Here is a 24313-nt window from a genome sequence, read left to right on the forward strand (position 1 = left end):
CAATAAGCACATACATTCAACACACCCTCAGATCCTGTGTTACCAAGTGTTATTATGTTTTATTTGTATGGCACACACATGCTCCGCAGTGCAGTACAATGTGAGAAGGAGGAGGATAATATCATTGTATTTCCTTGTATCCTCACTCCCCTCCTAGATTGCAAGCTCCTTGGGGCAGGGACCTCCTCCCTATTGTCTTAAAGCTGCAGACCAAGCAATATGCAACATGCATAGTTTTTTAAATAAATCCGTTCTGTACTACGAGAAAATACTTGTGGCATTTAATTTTTTTTTTAAATGACTCTAAATGACATTTTTAATGCATGATAAGGTAACAAGCATTTTTTGTTTCTATAACAACCATTTACAAAGTCACACCCCCTTCCTCTTCTGAAACAGGCACTGGCACACCCCTTTTTGAGCCCTGCCCTCTCTCTAGCAGTGCACCAATTGTATCTAGTGACTGCCTGGTCACATGATCTTCCCCACAGAACTGTGCAGCTCTGATCCTCTTCTGCTGCCCTGACAGCCATTTAGTGAACCCCCGAACCCAATCTTCAGCGATCGATCGGAAACTTAGCTCACTACTTATCATTGTGTGGATTGTATTGAAGCTCATATTAAAGGGGAATTTTTTTTTTTTTTAAATGGGTGCGCAAACTGGGGGTGGGGGGGTAGTGCACGGCGGTTACAGAGGCCTCGCACGCTTCCCCAAGGCATTTAAGTTAAATGCCGGGGGAGGCGTGAAGCCTCTGCAACTTCTCTTACCTGCTCTCAGCCGGCTCTTCGGCGCCGCGTCACCATGGGGTCAAATGGCAACGTGATGTCATATGAGGCCGCCGAAGCCCGAGAGCAGGTAAGGAGGGAGCAGGGGGGCGCGAACAGCAAAGGTTGCGCATCCCTTTATCGTTCTCCCTACCACATTGTACTGCGCTGCGGAGTATGCTGGAGCCATACAATCAAAAGATAGTACTAATAATACTAATAGCTGCTCCGTGTGTAGTTTCTTCCATAATCTCCGTGCAGGGCACACAAAGCCACGAAGCAGAGCGGCCTCCCGCTGTCCAGACCCTCTGCTGGTAATGGAGACCGTGGGCCATTGTTCCTGTTGGCTGGTTTTCAGGTCACCGTAGTTACAGTTGTGTTCAAACACTGTTCCCCGCAACACAAACCCAAGGCTTGTGACATGAGACAAGCCAGAGTCACTCCGGCCAAACCCTTCCCGGCGACATTGTCTGCTAGGTATGTCTTTTCCTCTTTTATAAATGATCCTTGAATTATAGGGGTTCAGGTATAAAAGTCTCCGGCTACCAACCTGGGGAGCAAAAAATAAAGAGAACCCCAGATCTACAGAAGAAAAGGGATCCAGTGAAAGGAAGGAGATCGTTTTCTGTGATCAATGTGGGGCAGTTTTGCCCTTTTTGCCCCAGTATTGCAGATAAGAGACTTTAATGCAGAAATCTTTTACCATAGACATTACACACGGAGTGTGGAATGCATCTGCATTTGCCTTATCTGACAGCCTTTGCTCTTCGACTGAGCCAGATTGAGCCACCTGTGCTGAAGCAGGGATATCCTGAAAACCTGACCTGTTGGTGGAGTCCTCAATTTAGTAACTAAATCATACTTGCTTTTCCAGCTATAGGTAACATTAATAAAGTGTGTGTGGGGGGGGGGGTAATAAACCAACACAGGGGTATATTATGGGCGACGTTCTGAGCTGCAGCCACTTCATACATACACATGTTTGGTAGATAAAACACATTTACATCGTGCTTCACACCCTGGCTAATTACAATCAGTTCTCGTCTTCATTGATGGCACAATATAAATCTGCAGGGAATAGCCCAGTGTGAAACCCCACACGTATTGCATAGCGCAGAACACACACACAACAGTGTGTGCTTGTGTTAATACTTAACACGTTATTGCGTGACGCTGCACACTTGTCACATGACTGATAGCAACATTTTCCCATTATCACAATGGGCAGACTATAACATTCGTCCTACATTAAATAATAATATTCTGATCAATCGCTGATTCTTTTTCTCTATTGTTTTTCTACATAGAGCTGGTTTGCAGGTTGTCACACTATGACGACAGAAGTGTATATGTATGCAGGTGTGTGTCACCTTTACTGAATCCGATGGCTTATTACATTTCACGCTGAGATTGGGGGGGGAAAGGGGGAGTAGGTACAATACAAAGATATACATCAATATGTTCACGGATAGAATGGGACCTATTATAAAGCATTAGGCCAGGATTGGCCAACTCCTGTCCTCAATGGCCACCAACAGGTCAGCTACATAGTTACATAGAACTGTAGCTACATAGTTACATAGAACTGTAGTTACATAGTAGATGAGGTTAAAAAAAGACATAGGTCCATCAAGTTCAACCTATGCTAAATTTAGACAACAGATACTTTATCCTATATCTATACTTACTTACTGTTCAGGATATCCCTGCTTCAGCACAGGTGGCTCAATCAGTCAAAACTGATTGAGCCACCTGTGTGAGCAGGGACTGATTGAGCCGCGCTATTAGAGAGGGTTGGGGTTCCTTACAATGCATCTGATCTCAGACGCGCTATTAGAGAGGGTTGGGGTTCCTTACAATGCATCTGATCTCAGACGCGCTATTAGAGAGGGTTGGGGTTCCTTACAATACATCTGATCTCAGACGCGCTATTAGAGAGGGTTGGGGGTTCCTCAGAATTTCACTTAGGGTTCCTTAACCAAATAAAGATTGGAAACCACCGCCCTAGGATAATAGAACACGTCAGAACATACTATTATAGGGAGCAATGCATTTTTTTCCCCCAATTTGCTGTTTTGTCCGTGATGCCTCCTGATCGCAGCCACTAAATGCTTGTTTCAGTTCAGTCCTATTTTTATATTGTGATGTTTCATTGCATCATTTAATCTAGATTATGATCCACTAGTGACCATCACAACCCACCCCAACCCACCCCTCTCATTTATAACAGATTTCCATTGATTTCCAACCAGTGAATCAAAGTATATTATACTAATCAGAGAGTGGGGGGCTTCCTTTCTTCATGCAACACGTGAAACAAATTAATGCTCCTCTAACATACATCGTTAGATCTGTTTTTATAGATAAACTGCTGAGTTTTAGGCACATTCTTATTTTTTTGACCACTGCCTGGACTGCATCTACATTGCAAGCCTGCAAAAAGTGAGTCTGTAATAATTATTATATTAATAATAATTGTCAAAATATTGTAAAGGTAGAATTGTACGGTGTGAATACCAGATCCAAACGCACGGTTCTGGAGTTATTAATGTTTTAGTTTGTTCTTTGAAGTATCATTTCATTTGCTAACCCGTGGACACTATTTTGGGGTAATATGCAGGGTTTTGTCTTCTTTTCTTCTTAGTAGAAGAATTCGCTTGTGTGTGTGGTTTTTACGTTTCCAAACCTCAATAACAACGAACAGAAAACAATGAATTAGTGAATAGTACAAACCTCTTGTTTGGAAACCAGCTGTGTAAGACCCCCACCTCTACAGACCTCATTCCCAAAGCAGTATTTACACCAGGGGGGCGCCTAGCTGCAGTCCTCAAGGGCCACCAACAGGTCAGGTTTTAAGGATATCTCTGTTTCAGCAAAGGTGGCTCAATCAGTGGCACAGTTTGGTCATTATGACTTACTGTATCAGTACCTTTGTGTGTTAGAACTTATGAGGTCCTACATGCATGCAACTGTTCTTCTGAAATCCTTAAAGCTGCAGTTCAGTCAATATCCTGCATGTTTGTTTGTTTTTTTAATAAATCAGTTCTGTAGTAAGAAAAAATACTTTTAGCATTTTCTGTTTTTTAAAAAACAACTTTGAAAGACCAATTTTCTTGTATTCTATTTTAACAGCCATTTGCTAAGGCACTGCCCCTTCATGTCCTGTCACAAGCCCTGGCACACCCCTTTGTCAGCCCTGCCCTCCCTCTTGCACATGTCAGTGCAGGAGTGCTCATGAATATTCATGAGCTTCCACTGAGAGACAGAAGCAGAAGAGAAACAGATCCCTTCACTAATTATGTCACCAAATTTCACCGATCAATACATGGAGAACGAATTGACCTGCAGCTATACAGTTCTTTAGGTAATTAGAGATTGCACACATGAAACTATTGAAGTAATAAAATAAATAAAAAAAAAAAAAAGACAACTGCAGCTTTAAGAAGGGGGGGTGGGGGAGAGGGTTAAGAAATCATCACTTTGGCAAGGCATGATTTAATAATTTGAGATCTAAAAGAAACACTGACCAGTACTAGAGTACCAGTACTCCTTCATTCACAGTCCCACAGTATCACTACTTTTTACGAGAGACAAATAGATGTAGAATTTGCTGTAAGTCACGCACAGTATCGCTACTTTTTTAAGCTAGGTAGAGGTGCCGGATTGTAGTAAACTGAACGATCCCAGAATGCAGTGCAGAGCACCCCAAGTTATATACCGCAAGCGTTTCAAAGGTAGACAGCAATTAAAAATATCACCTGTGAGCACATTCCCACGCCTCAGGCAGGTCTGCAACCTTGCCCTTCCCCTTTATCTCTTAGGACAGGGGGGGGGGGTAAACTCCAGTACTGAAGCCCCCCCACCCCCAACAGGTCAGGTGTTCAGGATATCCCAGCTTCAGCGAAGGTGGCTCAATCCGAGGCTCAGTCAAAGACTGAGCCTCGGATTGAGTCACCTGTGCTGAAGCAGGGACTGATTGAGCCACTTGTGCTGATGCAGGGACTGATTGCGCCACCTGTGCTGAAGCAGGGATATCTTGAAAACCTGACCTGCTGGGGGAGTCTTGAGGACTGGAGTTGAGCACCCCCTGTCTTAGCATACAGCGCTTCCACTGCAGCCAGGGATTCTGGGAAATGACATGCAAATGAGCACACAGTTGGTGCCATAAATACTTAGCACATCGATATCCATATTATTATGTGACATCCAATTAAAGAAAAAACAAAAATGCCCAAAGCTACTTCCAATGTGACAAAAATACACAGTGCAATACCTATATATCTCTTGTAAAAAGGGTCATTTAGTTTAACCCTTTGGCCAAAGCGTCTTAAGCCTGCTGCCACTTACAAGGCATGACCGTAGCAGGGCCTAACTAAACTAAATGACCCTTTTTACAACAGAATATATAGGTATTGCATTGTGTATTTTTGTCACATTGGAAGTAGCTTTGGGCATTTTTGTTTTTTGTTCTATACATTTAGCCACGCCCACTAGCACTCCTTTTGACACACATATATATATATATATATATATATATATATATATATATATATATATATATATATATATATATATATATATATGGTAATGGTTGGGGTTTCTCAGAGCTTGTTGGGAATCTGTGTATTCAATTAAAGAAGCTTATTCCAATTATGCCAAATGTCCTACGTTTACTGCCAGCAGGGCCTGTTATTCATTGCTTTAATAAGTATGACCTTTCAGGTTACCATGGAGTCTGAGGAGATCTACATCGCAGGGATAAAGGAGCAGGCCCGTGTTTTGGTTGAAACCGCAGTGAAAGACTCTTTGGACTATCTGAAGAGCCTGATGAAAGCTCCAGCACACCAAGAAGCCGGTATGCGTAAAAGAAACGACTCCCAGCTCACCGTTATTTTTCTCTGCGTGTACATAATAATACAAGAGGCTTGTTGTTTTCAGGAGAGAAATACGAGGTCGAGGACATTACGTGGATCCCATGCGGGGATTTCACGGTGGAGCGGGGAAAGACGCAGATTGAACAGTACATCTCTGTAAGTTACTAACCAATTATTCTGGTCTTCTTCTGAAGCGGTTTACATGTCGCAAACATCACTAACCTAGCAAGAAGAAACACAGGTTTAGGACGTTAACGTAAAAGATCCAGTGGATATGTGGTTGACACTTGTCCTGCTTGTTGGACAGACTTGGGAATTGCACGAGAGCTGGTTACACTGCACAGACTACATGAAGGAAGAGGAGCTGGAGTTTAGTAAACGTTACCATTACAGAATGAGATGGAGCATCCCAAGCTGTCGGAAACCTATTCCCAGGGCAACTGTGTGCGTCTACTTTACTATCCAGATCTCCAAAATTAAACCGCCCGTAAGTATATCCCAGTTATCATTTGCTTGCTTTCTGTGTCCCGGTTTTACTACCATCTACTATATATTTGGGAAAGTTATTTGGCTGTTTGCTATGCATTTGGACGCCCCTTAAAATATCGTAACCATGATGGTTCCTGAGATCGAGGACCAGATTTTGTCTATGTTTGGATACAGTTCACCAATGGCATCACTGATGACATCAGCAGTGGCATAACTGATGACATCACAAATGACATGACGCCATCACACGACCCTCAAGCTACCACTTATTCTTGGCCACTCTGAGAATCCAATTTGCCACATTAACAGCATTAAAATACAGTATTAAAATACAGGCGCAGCCAAAGTTCTTCACGAGCGTGAGATCCTTGTTTTGGACGAGAGTGCAATGTCCCACAAACACGCAGCTTTAGAGGCGCTCGATCGAACACTTCAGGACCTCAAAGGCAATGAAATTATTATGGGCGGAGATGCTGTTTTAGCCGGGAATTTCACCTTAAGAAACTAAAAAATGTAATTATGCATTTATAAATCTCCGTCTTTTTTTAGTTTTCTTAGAACTTGGGCACTTTTAGCTAGTATAAAATAAAGACATTTCCCAAATAAAATCTGCAACTTGGCACAAGTAGTGTATTTTCGTGTTCGCGTCACTGCTAGTTTGTCCAACTTGGTATTAAATACCCACGGGCAAATAAGTCGCCTGTTTTGAGAAGCTTGAGCCGATGGACACAGAGATGTCAGAAAGTCATTTGCTGAAGGTTACATGAAACAAGTTTATATCTCAACAGGAGATAGATAACAGCTTATCGCGCGAGTCTTGCAGCTGAAAAATTGGGGCGGAAAAAGATTAGCACCAGAAGAAATTTGAATTCTACGCAATAAGGACATTTTTTTCGTGAATCTGGTTTTATTTTATTGCAGCTGCAGGACTTTGATAAAGTTTTATATGAATTATGGCCCCTGTGCGCGAAAATGGTGAAATCCTAATCATTTCAGCCTTAATTCAGACAACCTATAGGTACTTTGAGGCTTGGTGACGTTCCATATCACTGCGGTTTTGTTCTTCACTAGCAACTAGTCTGATGGGCAGTTTTAATAATAATTAAGTAACATTATTTGAGTATTAACTCCAATAAATGAATGCAGCAACCAAACACACACAGTGAACGCACGGAATAGTGGGAGGGGGGATAATGAAACATTGCTCAAAATTGAAAATTTATGAGCTTTTTGATGGTTTTTCCCCCCTGTATTTCAGATTTTACCGGTGGAGGTATTTTTTTTCGTGGAATCAAACAGACTTGTACACAGGTATGATGTGATATCAATACAGTATTACTGTGCATGTATGGAATTTTCTTAATAAGGAGGTATTTAAATATTTTACCTATTGGATGAACTAATGCTAAATGGTAGTGGTAATGTACTTTACAACAGTGGAATATAACTTTAAGACAATGGGCAAGGCTTTTATTTGGCTATAATTATCGATGGATTTAATAGGAATCGTGACTCTCGCAGTCTGGTCAAGTCGCTGGGACTTGCAATTATTAAACTCTCCAAACATTTGCTGTCAAATCTTGTTCTTGAATGACAGCTCTTTAATGCTCTTAAAGCAGCAGAACAGGCTGTATTGCGTTTAAAAATGTTTATTTGAATTACAGGATTGAAGTAGGGGGTCTCTGGAGCTGTACTATGTTAATTTCAGCTTCCCCCTGCTTCCAGAGCGACTTATTTCCGTAGCGGTGGCAGTATCTATGCCGGTAGTGAACTGTGTGCCTAACAAAATGGCGGCTTTAAATGTACCGCATCACATGGGCCAATAGGAAGCCGTGACGTCATCTGTTACAGCTACCTATTGGCCAGCGTGACCGGGACGTTTAAACTTCACAGGGATACCGGTACCGCTACTGAGGTAAGCATCTGTGGAAGCAGGGGGTCCCCCAGAGCTGAAATTAACAGTACAGCTCCTGAGACCCCCTGCTTCAAATCCTATAATAAAAAATTAAATCCTATAATAAAAAATTAAATAACATTTTAAACGCAATGCAGTCTGTTCGGCTGCTTTAATTGTTACACACTTAATTTTGACAATTACTCGAAACACCAACTCAAGAATACCATTCTTCTATTCTCAGGCCCCAAAATGCATACATGTTCTGTCCCAAGCTCACTGTGGCAAGTGAGTAGAGGCAGGCCATTTAACTCAAGCCCATATACCAAGCAAGGGGAAGCTTCTTATTTGCGGAAGTGTTTATTGGGCACAACACAGAAATACAAAGGGGAAAAGGTACTGAGGAAACACTGTGGGATGTGAACAATGGAGAAGGGGGGCTAGAATGGCAAATGGGATAGGTAAATTACATTGACTTTACCAATGGATAGGTGAGGTCTGACTACTCACAATGGCTGCAGGGTACAAAGAGGAAGTGTGCTTGACTGTGCAAGCAGGAACAAGGCAGGGGCTGCACCAAATCACAGGGGGGAGGAGGGTCAGCCCAACTCAGAGGGGTAAAGGGGAGTTGCCAAGGCAACAAGCTCAGAAGCCAGGGAAGGCAGTTACGTTTGTAACACAAATATACTAAAGGAGTGACTGCAGTCACATAATAGGGAGGAAACGATACAGGGGCCAGAACAATAAAACACAATCCTCTCTGACACGATAGGGATTAATAATATAGGCCGTTTCAGAATATGAGAATTAGATTCTTTACTGCATATCAAATCTATTGTGCTTTGCAGGACAGGAGCTTTAAGATCTTATTTCTGTTGTTTTTTTCCCCATAGAACGGGACAAACCAGATTTAGAGAAAAATGGCTCAAGGATGTCATTGAAAGCAAGATCATACTTATGGACAGTGTTACATTTTAACTGGATTCTGCTTTGTGTTTCAGAAGTTCATTACATCATGTATAATTATGTGCTGCTTGTTGTATTACGGATTTTAACATCTCCAACATCATATGGGGGGATTTTCTTTAAAATTTTGCTTAGCAATTTTGTTTAAAAAAAAAATCCGCAAATTTGATGGAAATCAGTTTGGATTTGTGCCATATGTTTTATTATAAAAACACTAGAGATGTCTACATTCCAAACTACATACAGAAATGTGCAACTGTTTTAATGAAAGCTACAGTGAACTCTGTCATAAGGGGGTCATTCACTAAACCGGGGATATCAACCTTTGAGAGGCACCCCTGATATTTTTTTTACGTTTTAGCTCTCATCCCCTCGTCGCTCACACTCACCTCCTTACTCCACACATCGTTTTATTCAACACACACCTTATTTATTCCCCCTTCTCGCACAGCACGCTTACCCCTTTTAATCATACACTCCAGATTCATCCGCCTCTCTTTACTTACACCACGCATCTAATTTATTGGATTACTGGGTTAGACACATGAAGGAAGAAACTTGTTCTACACAAAAACTTCTCATTGAAACAGACACTTGTTCTCTGTAAATTCACAACACTTAAAACAAAATCTGAAGACTTTTATAAAGAATTATTTATTTCTCCCCCCCCAGCTTTAATTACGCAGAAATTATGAAATACAAATTAATGCTCAATTATAAAGCAAATCAAATGCAATAAATACGTTTTTTTCCCCCCCTTAAACTGGAAAGTAGGACTTTAGGCTACGTTTACAGCAGAAATCCCACCTGAAAATGTCTTTGTTTTGTAAACCTAATCCAGGTGGTCTTCCACACCTGATCCATAGTTCACTGACATACTTGGAGCTCTGGTTCCAGAGATTTTTTTTCTCCGTATTTGACACACACAAAAACCCCCCAAAAAACACAAGCACTTTGGCCACAGGGTAACCAATAAAAATCCAACGCGTCACCTTAGCTTTCTGTGCGACATTGTAATGACCTTGCTGCCATTTTGTGTCCGGTCGGCAAATCCTCTTGCCCGGTGACAGAAGTGCATGGGACTGTGGGACGACCCAGTTCAGGTAAGAAAATGTAGCAATGCCCTTTAACACCGCTTAGTAAAAATGGCCCTTTGTACTTTTTTTTTTTTTTTTTTAATAGGAATACAAGGAACATTTAAAAAAAAAAGATTGATCACAGTATGTCGTGGGTACATGACAGACAATGTAAGCGGCACAGGAAAGGGTTAACATCGCCACATTCAACTGGAACAAACTAAAATAGGAATCATTTTGTTTGAATTTCAATGCATGTTCCCTGCAAAAGATACAGATTGGCCCAATGTAGGAGTGAAAAAACCCCACCCCACACTAAGTAACGGAGGATACAGGGAAATGTGCGTTCTAAACCTTAACCCTACAACAGGGGCAGCCAACGCCAGTCCCCAATGGCCACCAACCGGTCAGGTGTTAAGGATATCCCTGCTTCAGCACAGGTGGCTCCGATGAAGACTGAGCCACCTGTGCTGAAGCAGAGATATTCCTAATACCTGGCCTGTTGGTGGCCATCGGGGACTGGAGTTGGTCACCCCCCCCCCCCGCGCTACAATATGCCGTTGTACTTTAAATAAAAAAATTAAATAAAAATCAGCACACGCCACGTTCAAAATGTTTAACGTTGCTTAAAAAAAATATTTGAATAATATTCTATTTATGTTGCGATTTGAGGGGGAAAAAAAATAAATTTAAATGGGGAATAAACAGAAAAAAAAAAGGATGGGAATCTCTCCCCATTTTCTAAAAGGTAAATAAACCAGACGGGGTACCAGGCAGGGAAACCGTGGGTGTAATGAGCCTGTGTTTTTCATTTGTCTTCCTTGCTCTTCGTCTTCCTGTAAACCATCTCCCTAAAACTGGACAGGATCTTGTTCTCGCGCTTGCGCCTCTCCTCTTGGTTGAAGGACGCCAGGGCTCGCTTCTCGTCGGCGCTGTATATCTGGTTCTCCTTACGCAGACGCACGGCCTCCATGCGGCGATGTCTAAACGGCAACAAAAAGGCCACATTCAGCTCTCCCCCCCAAAAAAAGTCACAGCGCTATTACGCCAAGAAAAACAGGCTGGGCAACGACGTCAAGGGGCAAGTCGTGCCGTTTTTATTTGTTAACTCCGGGTTCACGCAGGGGGGTCTCCTGACGCTGAACCCCATTAAGTTCAGCTCCGGGGACCCCCTGCTTCCAGAGATACAGGCCTCTGTAGGGGGCGCCGGTCGCTGCTCCGGTTGAGCTACCCGGGGTCTAACGCTCTTGCGTCTCGCGGGCCAATAGGAAGCCGAACCCGATGACATCACAGCTTCCTATTGGCCCGCAGGAGTTTTGAAACTCCATTATGTGAACCCTGCTACCGGCACCACCTACGGAGTAAGTATTTCCGGAAGCAGGGGGACCCCGGAGTTGAGATTAATGGGGTTCGGCTTCGGAGACCCCCTGCTTCAACCCAATGTAAAAAAAAAAATAAAAAATGTAAAAATAATGTAAAAAAAAAAAAAAACTTATTTCCTAGAAGATTTTGGTATTTGTCAGAGTATCAAATGGTTATTTTCAGTGCATTATTATTCAGATCTAGTGTGTTTATATTATGTATTTAGTCAGCAGCCACAGGGAAAGAAACTAATTTGGCCTTTAATGAAAATCATTCCCAATAAAATACATGGATCGGGGTGTTACAGTTACTCTAAAGCTCTTTTATCTCGGAGAAAGTCTAACGTGAAAGGGCTGGATGTTCCTAGTTCAGAGGGTCCCAGCTCCAGCCGTCAAGGGCCCCTAACAGGGCAAGCTAAGGATACCCCTGCTTGAGCACAGGGGGGTTCAGTCAAAATGATTGGGCAACCTGTGCTAATGAGGATATCCTTAAAACCTGTCCTGTTAGTGGTCCCCGAGGACTGGAGTTGGAAACCTCTGGTCTAGTTCTACTCTGTATAAGCACATTGTATTGATCTCTATAAAACAGGAGCAGTATTCTCAGCTGGTCAGTCTTGTGATATGAAAAGCAGACACAAAAAAAAACCACAACCTAGTACTGAAAAGTAGCATCTGTATCATTGAAACTTATTAGCAGCAAGCTCGTTAACTCGTTAAGGCCTAACAGGGCCGGAAACATACCTGCTACCGCTCATCACATAGCCAGACTTCTCAAAAGAAGCAATCTCGTTGCTGGTCAGGCCGATTTCACCTCTGCGTGGGATACGCTTCCCAGCCTTCACGTACTCCGCCATGGCCGCGCCTTCACCGGGCAACAACGCGTGTCCGTAGCTTTGAGAAAGGAAAGGGTCAGAATGCAGGGAGGAGGAGGCGGCGAGGTTTATCATTACCAGAAATCAAGGTTCAAATGGCCCAGACACCAATGTGTCCGCCACAACTAGAAGAGTCTGTCAGGGGCGGCCAACTCCAGTCCTTAAGGGCCACCAACGGGTCTGGTTTTCAGGATGTCCCTGCTTTAGCACAGATGGCTCAATCAGTGTCTCAGTTGAAGACTGAGCCGTTTGTGCTGAAGCAGGGATATCCTGAAAAGGGCCACCAACAGGCCAAGTTAAGGACTGGAGTTAGCCAACTCTGGTCCATGTGTACACAGGGTGATCCTGCGTGCATAGAGGACCTTGCAGATCCTAACAGGTGTCTGTTCAGAAAAGTTCCTAGTCTACTTTAGTGTGTATGTGTGTGTATGTGTGTGTGTGTGTGTGTGTGTGTGTGTGTGTGTGTGTGTGTGTGTGTGTGTGTGTGTGTGTGTGTGTGTGTGTGTGTGTGTGTGTCCCACTGCTGTACTTAGCACTTTACAAGAGAGACAATACTGTACAGGGAATTTGAGTACAATAATGGCAACAAATAAAATCGGACAACAGGAAAGGGAATCCCTACCCCTTACAATCTAATTGGTATTATTGGAGATTTACAGAGAGGTGAGGGAAGAAGTGCAGTAGATGATAGGTGGGTGTGGGACTGTGGCCGTAAAGCCAGGCTATTGGAGCGAATCATAATCCATAATCTAATTTATTGGCAACAAAGTAACTTGCTCAAAGTTATAAAGTAGTTGGCATTGGGCGTCAAACTGTGGCGACCAGTTTCTGTTGTCACCAGGTTACCCCTTGTCCCTTTACTAAATACACAGTATATAGTTACAATGAAATAAATATACCGGTTTCCTCGCCATTTAGAAAGCAGAATATTACTGTTGCATACTTTCGCTTCTGAAAGCATAATCCAGCCTGGGGCGGATTGCCGTATCAGGCGTTCGGGCTTGCCGCAGCACTATGCGTCGCGTTTTCAGAGGCCCCGCGCTCTTATCCAAAACAATGAAACCGATGACCGGGGGAGAGAGCGGGGGCCTCTGTACGACTTTTCTGGAGCGGCCCTCCCCCATCGACGTCACATGACGCCTCGGAGGGCTGGCAGGGAAGTGGCCCTGGGCCCCATTACACCACCAACCTGCCCCCGAATCTGACAAAGTGCAGTGCGGAATTCTGCCTTTTAACAATCACCCTTATTCAGCTTACTGTGAAGCGGCTTCTCCAGGCCGGGGAAGCTCTGAGCTCCATCTAAATGGATGCTGCAAGACCCACCCAGCGGTGGGAGAGTGGCTTTGCTTTAACCTCTTTTGTTTCCGATATATTCAAATACATATTTTAAATATTTCTTCTGACCAATTCGTGCTCCTGGTAATTGTGACTATTGGAATCTGACCTAAACTATCAAAGAATATCACACAATGTGTTTGGCCCAAAACTCCCATTGATGTCAGTGGGAGTCGCAATAGAGACTACCAAATACGCCCCCTAGTGTTCTATTGATGTATTTGTTTCTGTGTCTTTTAAATAGAAATAGCTGTGTTAGTCCAGTTGCGATAATAATAATAACAGCATGTTCTTGTATAGCGCTGCTAGTTTTACGTAGCTCTTTACAGAGACATTTTGCAGGCACAAGTCCCTGCCCCGTGGAGCTTACAATCTATGTTTTTGGTGCGATAATGCAGAGTAAAGGAGTACAGGCAGTCCTCGGTTATCCAACGGAACCCGTTCTGGAAGTAGCGTGGGACAGGGAAACCGTTGTAAAGTGCGTCCCATGGTAATCAGTGGCGGTGAGCGTTGGATAACGCGTTCAGGCGTCGAAAAACGGCCCATAGGGTTGCATTGTAAAGCGTTGGATATGCCATTCGTTGTAAAGTGAAACGTTGGATAGCGAGGACTTCCTGTACTTCACTATTAGTTGATACGTTCTTCTTTGGACTAAATTGATACTTTCGGACAACCTTTCTGGAGTTCTACTCTCGTCCTCAGGTCAGCATTAACAATCTAAGGCAACGATTATAGTGCATACTCATGCGCATGCGAAACATGCACTGCAGGCGGGAGGCGACAGGGAGGTGTGGCGGAGACGTGGCGTCACGTGAGCGGTTCGCACTCATTGGCGGATCTGCTCACGTGACGGTCGTCGCGCTAAAAAACAAAAACAAAAATTGATTTGTCTCAAGATTCAGCCTCTGTCGCGCCTCCGCCTCGAGACGTCTCTCTGTCGCGCAAGCAAGCAGCATGGACGCGGCCTAGGGCAGAGGAGGTAGAATTCTTTCTGATTCTACATCCGTGTTAAACGCGTGGGATCTTTTGTAAGTTAGTATGGCTAAAATATAAATTGTTAATCCAAATAAAAAGGCATCACCTAATACTGAAGCAGTACTCATTTCTATGTAATGTTAATACAGGTAAGAAACGTGCTACCTACTTTAAAGGTTTATCATCTTGTGACAGATGTGTAACGGGGGCTTCTGGTCCCACAAAATCCTCTTCATCATCATCTGTATTACTTTCTATAAGAAAAAAAAAATACATTTACATTTTTTTTCTTTTGAACTTTCATCCTCAAATCTTCTGTCACTATGAAAATTAATCTTATTTATTACAAGCCAGGGATGGATTTAAACTCTTTTCAATGTATCTGCAATACTGGGGGACTTTAAGTAGTGAAACCAGGGGTGGCCAACTCCAGTCCTCAAGGGCCATCAACAGGTCAGATTTTTAAGGGTATCCCTGCTTCAGTACAAGGGGTGCAGTCTTTGAATCCCCTGTGCTGAAGCAGGGATATCCTAAAAACCTGACCTGTTAGTGGCCCGTGAGAACTGGAGCTGGCCATCCATGAGTTAAAGTGGCATCACATACATCCCTGTTAATTCAGAGGGACAACGCATTGCTATGCGTTAACAAACATCCTGCTGTGTGTAGCGTTGTAAACTATATTGTGCACAATTACATTAAAAAACATTAAACCACTTGAAGTGTCAGGGCTCTAGCCGAAACCTTCAATTTTTGGAAGCAGCAGATAGAGTAATTGAAGTTTGGTGCTACCATGCTACAGAAGATTAGGACAGGCCTAAGGGCTGAAAATATAAAATATTTAGTAGCCAGCCAGAATTTTTACGAGCCAGCATTGTTAGGCACAGGGGAGAGGGAACACAGACAGACAGATAGTCACACACACCCCTCTCTCCGCTCCGACTAGCCCTGCCGCCAGCCCTCACATGCCTCTGCTTCCTGCTCTCCAAGCCAACCCCCACACGCTCCTCACTGAGCTGCACAGTGGTGACGTGAGGTCAGTCATCACTGCACACAGCACAGGTGCCAGAGGGGAAAGGGGGACGTTTTAGATGCCTGGGCGACCAGGATTTCAAGACTGCATAGAACCTTCGTTTCTTTAAAGCTGCAGTTCAAGCAATATCCAACGTGTTTTTTTTTTTAAATATATATAAATCAGTTCTATTCTACGAGAAATACTTGTAGCATTTAAAAATATAAACCATTTTAACGTAACAAGCATTTTTGTTCCTATAGCAACCATTTACAAAGTCACATCCCCTTCTGAAACAGCATCACCTTTTTGAGCCCTGACCTCTCTCTAGCAGTGAACCAATTGAAGCTAGTGTCTGCCTCATCACATGATCTTCCTCACAGAACTTTGGCTGTCGGTGCAGAAGAAGAGGACCCAAGATGCATTTAGTGAACCCCAAGCCGAATTTTCAGCAAAATTGATTACAGAAGAACGGATTGATCAACAACTTAGCTAATCACTCGTCAGTGCGTAGATTGTATTGATGCACATATTGAATGGAAGTTTTTTTTTTTTTTTAAATGACAGCTTAAACTGCAGCTTTAAAACAGGACTTTGCTAAAACCAGATACAACCATATATTGTTCATTTTCTACATGTACAAAACATGGAGAGGTCAGTGTTAACCGAGAGTGATGCCTACTTGTCCTCTCGATCCAGACTTCTCCTGCCTGCATCTGGTCATCGTCCGAGTCGTCGCTGCTCGAATCGCTGGATTCTTTTCTCGTCTTCTTGCTTCTCTTTTTCTTGGACTTCTTCCTGTGATAGAGTTCAATATTGCAGCGTTCCCTCCTAACCATGCAACTAGAACATTATTACCGGAAATGTTACGCTAGGTTAATCAGAACATTTTGCATACATGTTTCTTTTTATTGTAGATGACATCTTTACCCCTCATTAGCTAGACCAGGTGTGGGCAACTCCAGTCCTCAAGGGCCACCTACAGGCCTGGTTTTAAGGATATCCCTGCTTCAGCACTGGTGGCTCAATCCATTGGTTAGTCATTAACTGAGCCAACTCCAGTCCTCATGGGACATCAACAGATCGAAGTTTATGGATATCCCTGCTTCAGCAGAGGTGGCTCAATCAGTGGCTCAGTCTTCCACTGAGCCACCTGTGCTGAAGCAGGGATATCCTTAAAACCCAGCTTGTTGGTGGCCCTTGAGGACTGGAGTTGGCCACCGCTGTGACAAATATTTTTTGCAGGCGGGATGTTGGGTTCAAAGAGGCTAAATTTAGCATAGGTTGAACTTGATGGACGTATGTTTTTCAACCTCATCATCTACTATGTAACATCTAATGTCGTAATAAGGAGCAGGAGATAAGCCAGGAAGGATATGCCGAGCTACAACCTGGAAAATTTAAAATCTTACTTTCTGTGTTTTTTCTTCTTTTTCTTTGATTTCTTTTTCTCTTCTTCATCTACAAAAACAGGACACACAGATTAAGCAGGAGAATTTTAGAAGAATCATTTTCTTGAGCATGTCCCAATAACAGCCACATAGCAGAAGATAAACAAAACGGAAAATATAATTTTTACCAAAACCAATTAATGCTTTTTTTTTGGAAAGCACAATAGCTGATCTATTTCACCTTGCATTTTCAACACAGTTCATGTCAATATATTGTAGGCCTTCTGGCATCCTGGGGGTTCAGGTTTTACCATGTGACAAGGCACACGTATAACATCCAGAAACACAACCAGTGAGATACTGCATCTTTATTTCAAGCAAGGTTTGCCACTGTCTGACACATATAAACCCAAACTTAGGCCAAGCGTTGATAGATAGAGATAGATATATCTCTATAATATCTATTATCTCTTTTTAATATCTATATATCTACATATATAATATATATCGATATATAACAAGCAGGTGTTATAAATCCCATTATATTTACCACTGCTTTCAGACTCCGAGTCACTGTCGCTGTCTTCAGAGTTCTCTCTGTGCTTCTTTTTGGTTGATTTTGTTGATTTCGGGGATTTTGTGGATTTCTTCTTTTTTTTCTTTTTCTTTTTTTTCTTTTCTTTTGCAGAAACATATACACAACAGGCATGTTACTGACAAAATACTGAAGTAACACAAATAGTTTGTCAAAAGAACACCTGCATGTGTCTAGATGAGTTTTAGCTAAATAATGTAAATGTTATCTATCTGTATCTGGAACTTGTACCCCAGATATTTACCTTCTGAACTGGAGTCAGAGCTGCAAGATTTTTTGGACTTTTCCTCCTCTTCAACTGGAGTGTGCTCATCAGAACTTCATAAAAAGACAAAAAGGTTGTTCTATTGAGTTAAAGGGGATCGTCTGATAATGATTAAAACACTGCGGTTATTAATGGATCAACATACACAACTCACACAGAACTACTTACTCTGGTTCAGGCACTTTAGGTGAAAGACCCCAAATTTCTGGAGCTCCTATTTCACCAATTCTCTCTCTCTCATTTAAACGCCTGCAAAGTATACACATGGAGAGCATGAATATAAACCGTAACAGTTCAGCTGGCTGCAGTACTTATACCAATCCAACAATATATATATACATACTATTTTAGGAACAAATCTTGTGTGGGTACCTTTAGATATGCATCACAACCTCAAAAAGGAATACACCAAACTTACTGCTTCCTAGCAAACCACCAAAACCCTGTCATCAAACCCCAGATCTACCCCTCCCATCCCCTTGTCAAACCCAGACAATCATATGAAATCTCTCAGGGACTTTGGTTATAGGAACTGCAGTGGGTGCCACGTTCTGCCCATTGGCTTGCATTGGGGAAATGTTCCTGGGTGAGAAGTGGTCCCCTGAGGGAGGAGGTGGTCTGGTGCAGAGGTGGTCCCTACCTGGCTATGAAGGCCTCCTGCCTCTGCCTCATTATATCCTCTTTGCCCTTCTCGTAGTAGTCGGTCCATTGCCTGTCCCTGGAGCGGCGGTCGCCATTAGGAGCTCCCCGCTCCCGGGATTTGGAGCTCCGTGGTCTTTTCCGCGGGGAGGTCTCGGAGCTGCGGCTCCTGGAGCGGTGTCCGGGCGGCATGACTCCAACTCCGAGGGGAGCCTTGTTTACAACGGAACCGGAAACTGTTTCCGCGGAAGCATATGGTACGCACACACCCCCATCTTCCTTTCCGGAAGGACAGCCTCGTGACTCTTTGACGCTGCTGTCGGCCATCTTTGTCACTGGCAAAGGCATTCAACCCTGTAGTGCTGGCAATCCGTTATTACTCAGCATGGGAAGGGCCAAGACACAATAGCAGAGGCTAATGCAAAGATTTAATAAAACAAAATACTTGTCTTTTCTATGTAATGTTATCTACATGGTATTCTCTCATGTGCAGGGCCCTCAGTGCATTTTGTGTTGGTTTGTATGTATGTATATATTTATATAGCGTCATTCATGTACATAGCGCTTCACAGCAGTCTACCAAGTAAACCTCCAAGTGGCGGCATTCGGGGGCAGCAACTCCCGGCATCTTCCCCTGCAACTCCTGTCAATATGGCCGCGTAGCGTAAAATGGTGCTGCTTTGCCATGTCAACATGAACGCCACATGACGTCACATCTCCCATCTCCCCCTGCAACCCGTCAATATGAGCGTGAGGCTTCACGTGGCGCTGTGTTGCCACGACAACGTGACGCCTCGGTGCCATAAGTCATCCCCGTTGTCATGACAACGACTCCACGTCGCGTCCCAATGTCATGGCAACGTGGCGCCATGTGACGCTGCACGCCCATATTGACGGGTTGCCGGGGGAGATGCCGGGAGACGAAGGTAAGCACTGCATTTAAAAATGTTGTCACCGGGTTAGCCTTCAGTAGAAGGTGGCAACCCTGAATATAACACAGAAATATCTGGGGCGCTCACTCTAAGATCAATGGAAATTAAAAGAATATTGAAAAGTGATATTTTAAAAAATGTTTAAATTTGATAATTGGAGAAAAATAGAGGTGTATGACCCCCTAAGTTAACCAGTGCTCAGAGTATATATCAGTCCACAACAATGATAAAAAAGCTGCTTGTCCGGATGGAGACAGGAGTAAGGGAGCTGAATGATAAATAACCCCTATTAGGGATGTTGTCTCGTGCGGACTGTGAAGGGTTGTCTGGGAGAAGTCCTAAGACCCACCCAGACCCCATACATTAGTCCCACTTCAATGTATCAAACACATCACCTGGGGAAGCTCCAGCAATGAAGGAAATCACTCACTGTGTCTTTTAACTCCTCCGGTCTCTTTTCTTTGTCTGTACTTGGCGTGCTCCAGCTGATGTGAAGATACAGGAACAATCTCCTCACCGGGTAGGAGGTAGAGCAGCGGGCACTGCCGTGCAGCAATAACGTGAAGGCTGGACTGTGCTGTGAAATTCTTTATTGATGCATGGATAAAAAAGTGGAGGGATGGCACCCCCCGCACCTCTAACGCGTTTCTCCCACGTTGGGGCTTTCTTTTTATCCATGCATCAATAAAGAATTTCACAGCACAGTCCAGCCTTCGCTTTATTGCTGCACGGCAGTGCCCGCTGCTCTACCTCCTCCCCGGTGAGGAGATTGTTCCTTTAAATTTGATAACATTTTAAAAACAGAGCACAGGAAAAACCAAGTGGTAATATACTGGCCCAACTCGTCAATGCTGCTCAACCGGAAAAGGATCTTCCCTTGATCCTCATGTAGGGAATTTGATAGAATACGGTGAGCGCAAAGAAAAAAAATTATACGTACAATAAGTATTCATGCACATGTAATATTCATACTGCTAATCACAATGGATCAGAACTCACAGAAGACAGGTGGAAGGGATGGTGGGGAGGAGGGAAGGGGAGAGGGAACATGACGAAGCATTGGTGAATGCGAAACGCGTTGTTACAGGCTGGAACGTGGAGTAAATTTGTCCGCCGTCGGCCACCGTAGTTCTCCAGAGCGCCCCGTTTACAGTCCCACAGACCTAACACAGAAGTTAGTGCTACTAACATATACATATAATGGTGCTAGAGGTGCTAGTCCAGTTCAGTATAATTGATGTCACCACTAGGCTAAGATATGAACTTGTATCTGTTATATCTGTGATTGCTTGAGCTGTTGCATAGAGTTGCCAGGTGTCCAGTATTCAACTGGACTGTCCTCTATTTGAACACTGTCCAGTAAAAAAATAGAGGTAATACTGGACATGTATGTGTTTGGTATTACCTCTCTGGACATTGTGACCTGACCGGCTTGGGGGGCCGCAGGATTCCCCAGAGCGGGGCTGTTGTTAAGAGACTGGGCAGCTTCGTCCATCCTAATTGGGTGCTGCTGGATAATGAAGCCAATCAGGATGAGGTGTCAGGAGCCTGGGGGTGGGGCCAAGGAGAGGAGGAAACAGCATGGAGCGGAGAGAGGGACTTGTGTGTGTGTCTCGACTGCGTCGCACCTTTCACCATCGTGTCCAGTATTTTTGGAGAAGCCACCTGGCAACCCTACTGTGCAGCTCTTTTAATTGTTTATAATAAAGTCTATTCTTTTTTTAAATAATCTCTGAAAGTGCTGGGACAATCTTTTCAACATAAAACTACTCTAAGAGTTACTTATATGGTGAGTGACCTGACCCTGGGCACCCACAGTTTCTGATTGGAGCGCTGTCCATAACTATTGTTTTCAGAACAGAAGACCAGTCAGACAATGAATAACCTCTGTGTACATCTGTCAAAGAACCCGCTGTAGTTTTGCACGAGAATGTTCAAATTGATGACATCCCGATTGGCATATCATGACACCAACCGTATAAGTATATATCTTATAAACAAAGATTGTGCTTACAACGCAAACAATATAAGTAAGAGAAATGCTGTATATTGTCCCGCCAGAGAGAACCATAAATTAAAAGTAGTAATCTACCTCCAGCTATGACCTGCGTTGGAGCATGTAGGATATTGTATGAGAAAGCATACAAATTGCAACAACAACAAAATCCCACCGATATACCATCAGGTCTGATATAATAACAGTATATGTGCATATATTCTATAATTCAGAAAGTTTGTTTGTTTGTCCGGCTATACAGATCCACACGCTTAATCCTAGCAGAATTACCGGTGGCAGAATGTTAATTGAATATGCCTTTCTGTGAAGTAAAGGTTTCTTACGGTATCCCACTCAGCGGTTTCTGGACATGTTCTAAAATAAAAAAAACACAATTGCTCTTTATTAGTGCAAATGTCACTTTCGTGCGGGTATTCTCAGCATAATTATAGGCAAAGATGTTTGGCCTATATATAATTTCCCACAGGGACGTTTCAGTGCATACAACAAACAATGAGCCTCGTTGTAAAGTCCCTAAATGTTATTTCTTTCTGTAAGTGGGTCTCGGAATGTCACCCTTCCACAATGATATTATTGCAATGTGCCCGTTTTTGGCAGAGATACAACTATTTGTTTCTTCTTGAGCAGCCCCATCACATTAGCGTTTAATAATGGGTGTAACTGAAATAGATCATGTTATCACCATAGCATTCTGTACCCAGGACAGCACTGAAAATGAGAGATGATGTCTTCTTTTCCTGGTGAAATATTTTATAAATGAAATTGCCTGGCACAGTTACATCACACGAGTGTCCACGTCTTCTGTGTGGTTGGAACTCACTGATAGCTGTGGTGACAAATGACGCCGACATGAGAAAAAGAGGTATGGCATTCAGTCACCAAGAGTAAATTCCCATGAGATGTCCCCTTGGCGTCACACATTCCACTTGTTTTCCGTGAGTTCTCGATTTTTACCATGAGCAGTCTCATCGTTGACTTCAGTGCAGGGTAACCAGGGTTGCCACTTGAAAGGTCTGTCGGGATGCATAATCGTCACGTATTTCAGTGGGCAACGGTACAATTCAGCGGCGCACACAGGTCCGGGCGGCAGTGACAGGATAGAGAAGGAGAAGGTTGGTGGGGGGCGGCTGCAGAAGGTGGGGGATGCCGGCTGCTGCGGAGGAAAATGGCAGCGGCAGAAATGGAGCCCGCCCCAGCAGTCCCAACTGGAAGTCAATTACAACTTCCAGCCGGCCAGGACGGGCTTCACTCCACAGGTAAGAGCTGCATACTGTGACAACAGGGCACTTTTAGCGAGGAGAGGGGACTGAGAGATGGATGGTGGGGAAGAAATTAATAGATTGGGGCGGAAAGAAATGGATGGGGGGGGGGAAGAGAAAGAAATTAATGGGGGAGGAGAATGGAGGAGACAGGCGAGAGAATGGGGGAGGCAGAAGAATGGGGGAGACATGAGAGAGAATGCAGGGGGAGAGAAAAATGGGGGGGATGGGAGAGAGAACGGAGGGGCAGGAACGGTGTGTTTTTGTCACTACAACATATAGGAAATGTATGGCTTCCCGTATTCTACGGCGTCCCGTATTCTAAAAAGTTAAACCCTACACCAGTGTTTTTCAACCAGCGTTCCTAGGCGTCCTTGCGTTCCCCAGGCATCCCTAAAGGGTTCCCTGTAATTTTCAGATAATTTTAAAATTGTACCAAATACAGAAGAATATACAATGTATCTGATATCAGACGTGTTATTAGAGAGTGTTGGGGTTCCTTACAATGCATCTGATCTCAGACACGTGTAACGGTGTTTTTCTCCACCCGGTGGGAAATGTGGCCATTACTGGTCGTGTGGTGCATGATACCTGCTGGTAACAGGAGGGCCGAGTCGTCCACCGGTGGTAGTGGGTACACAGGACTAGGCTTCTGGGGTTCATACCCCACATATCTCTTTAGCAGTGCAGCGTCTCCATCTGCCGTAGGCTCCAGGAACTGAAGGTCATCTCCCACGGTAGAACTATTACCTCCCCCCCCCCCCAGTAAGGTCACGCACCAGGCAGGAGGTATATGCAAACAGGAATGATTTATTATTCTTCTGTACAATACAGGAACAATGGATTCTGCCCGATGCATTCTCACAGCTCTCACTGAAGGATGGTCCCTGGACCGTCACTACAGGCCAAGGGCACCCGCAGCCAACCTAGCTCTTCCCTGCCTCCCTGGCAGAGGTATGGTCCACACTCACTCTCCTCCGGAGGGAAGAGTACTGGAGAAGGCCCAATCTCAGCCTTTCCACTGTGTGACCTGCCTTCCTCAGTGAGGGAAGGTACAACTTACAAATTTGGGGTGGTACTGCCCTTAATTACTGCCAGGAGGGCACCAGGTCTGTCTTATGATTGTCATGCCCAGGCCTGATGTCACCGCCTCCCGCTGTCACTCAAGTGCAGCTCCTCAGAGGGGGGGAAACCTCATATCAACTACTGGCAAGGCCTGCTTGTACCACAACTTACTGCCAGGAGGGAAGCAAACTAGTAGCCACAGATTGCATGGATACACACGCTATTAGAGAGGGTTGGGGTTCCTTACAATGCATCTGATCTCAGACGCACCATTAGAGAGTTTTGGGGTTCCTTACAATGCATCTGATCTCAGACGCACCATTAGAGAGGGTTGGGGTTCCTTACAATGCATCTGATCTCTGACGCGCTATTGGAGAGGGTTTGGGTTCACCATTGCTTCATAGAGGTGGACACCTTCCCACTTGTATGTTTTGTTCAGGTAATAGGTTTCAAATAAAGTTGATCTATTTAAAAAAAAAAAATTGGCAACAGCATTGTGACGAGACCAGATTACCAGAGAGGGGGGGACCCAAA

The 24313-nt window shown here is 43.9% G+C and overlaps 2 protein-coding genes across 3 annotated transcripts; one reads left to right on the forward strand and one right to left on the reverse strand.

Moving 5' to 3' along the window:
• Positions 1-1145: 1145 nt before the first annotated feature.
• On the forward strand, positions 1146-10215 carry AKAP14 (A-kinase anchoring protein 14). 2 transcript variants are annotated; one of them, XM_075573381.1, is made up of 6 exons: positions 1146-1242; positions 5488-5620; positions 5704-5795; positions 5947-6126; positions 7387-7439; positions 8916-10215. In XM_075573381.1, exons 2-6 carry the CDS (start codon positions 5494-5496, stop codon positions 8998-9000), a joined length of 537 nt encoding a protein of 178 aa, XP_075429496.1. In that variant the 5' UTR covers positions 1146-1242; positions 5488-5493; the 3' UTR covers positions 9001-10215. The 2 variants fall into 2 exon arrangements, with proteins under 2 accessions (XP_075429496.1, XP_075429495.1); XM_075573380.1 differs by lacking the exon at positions 1146-1242 and adding an exon at positions 2069-2124.
• Positions 10216-10574: 359 nt separating this feature from the next.
• NKAP (NFKB activating protein) lies at positions 10575-18753 on the reverse strand. Its single transcript, XM_075573379.1, has 9 exons — positions 18508-18753; positions 18036-18116; positions 17847-17920; positions 17558-17686; positions 17029-17077; positions 16299-16414; positions 14777-14861; positions 12167-12316; positions 10575-11047 (listed from the first exon to the last, which is right to left on the reverse strand). Exons 1-9 carry the CDS (start codon positions 18696-18698, stop codon positions 10873-10875), a joined length of 1050 nt encoding a protein of 349 aa, XP_075429494.1. The 5' UTR covers positions 18699-18753; the 3' UTR covers positions 10575-10872.
• Between the last annotated feature and the right edge of the window lie 5560 nt (positions 18754-24313).

This window comes from Ascaphus truei, chromosome 16 (genome assembly GCF_040206685.1).
Source record: "Ascaphus truei isolate aAscTru1 chromosome 16, aAscTru1.hap1, whole genome shotgun sequence".
NCBI classification, from domain to species: domain Eukaryota; kingdom Metazoa; phylum Chordata; class Amphibia; order Anura; family Ascaphidae; genus Ascaphus; species Ascaphus truei.

What these genes read in the sequence shown, in the direction of transcription:
- AKAP14 (XM_075573380.1), top strand. An exon ending in TCCAGCACACCAAGAAGCCG is followed by an intron (nt 5,621 to 5,703) that starts GTATGCGTAAAA and finishes TGTTGTTTTCAG; the next exon opens with GAGAGAAATACGAGGTCGAG. An exon ending in TCAAACAGACTTGTACACAG is followed by an intron (nt 7,440 to 8,915) that starts GTATGATGTGAT and finishes TTTTCCCCATAG; the next exon opens with AACGGGACAAACCAGATTTA.
- NKAP (XM_075573379.1), bottom strand. Translation starts at nt 18,698, where the DNA reads ATGCCGCCCGGACACCGCTCCAGGAGCCGCAGCTCCGAGACCTCCCCG. An exon ending in CCTAAAGTGCCTGAACCAGA is followed by an intron (nt 17,921 to 18,035) that starts GTAAGTAGTTCT and finishes CTTTTTATGAAG; the next exon opens with TTCTGATGAGCACACTCCAG. An exon ending in CTCTGACTCCAGTTCAGAAG is followed by an intron (nt 17,687 to 17,846) that starts GTAAATATCTGG and finishes TTTCTGCAAAAG; the next exon opens with AAAAGAAAAAAAAGAAAAAG.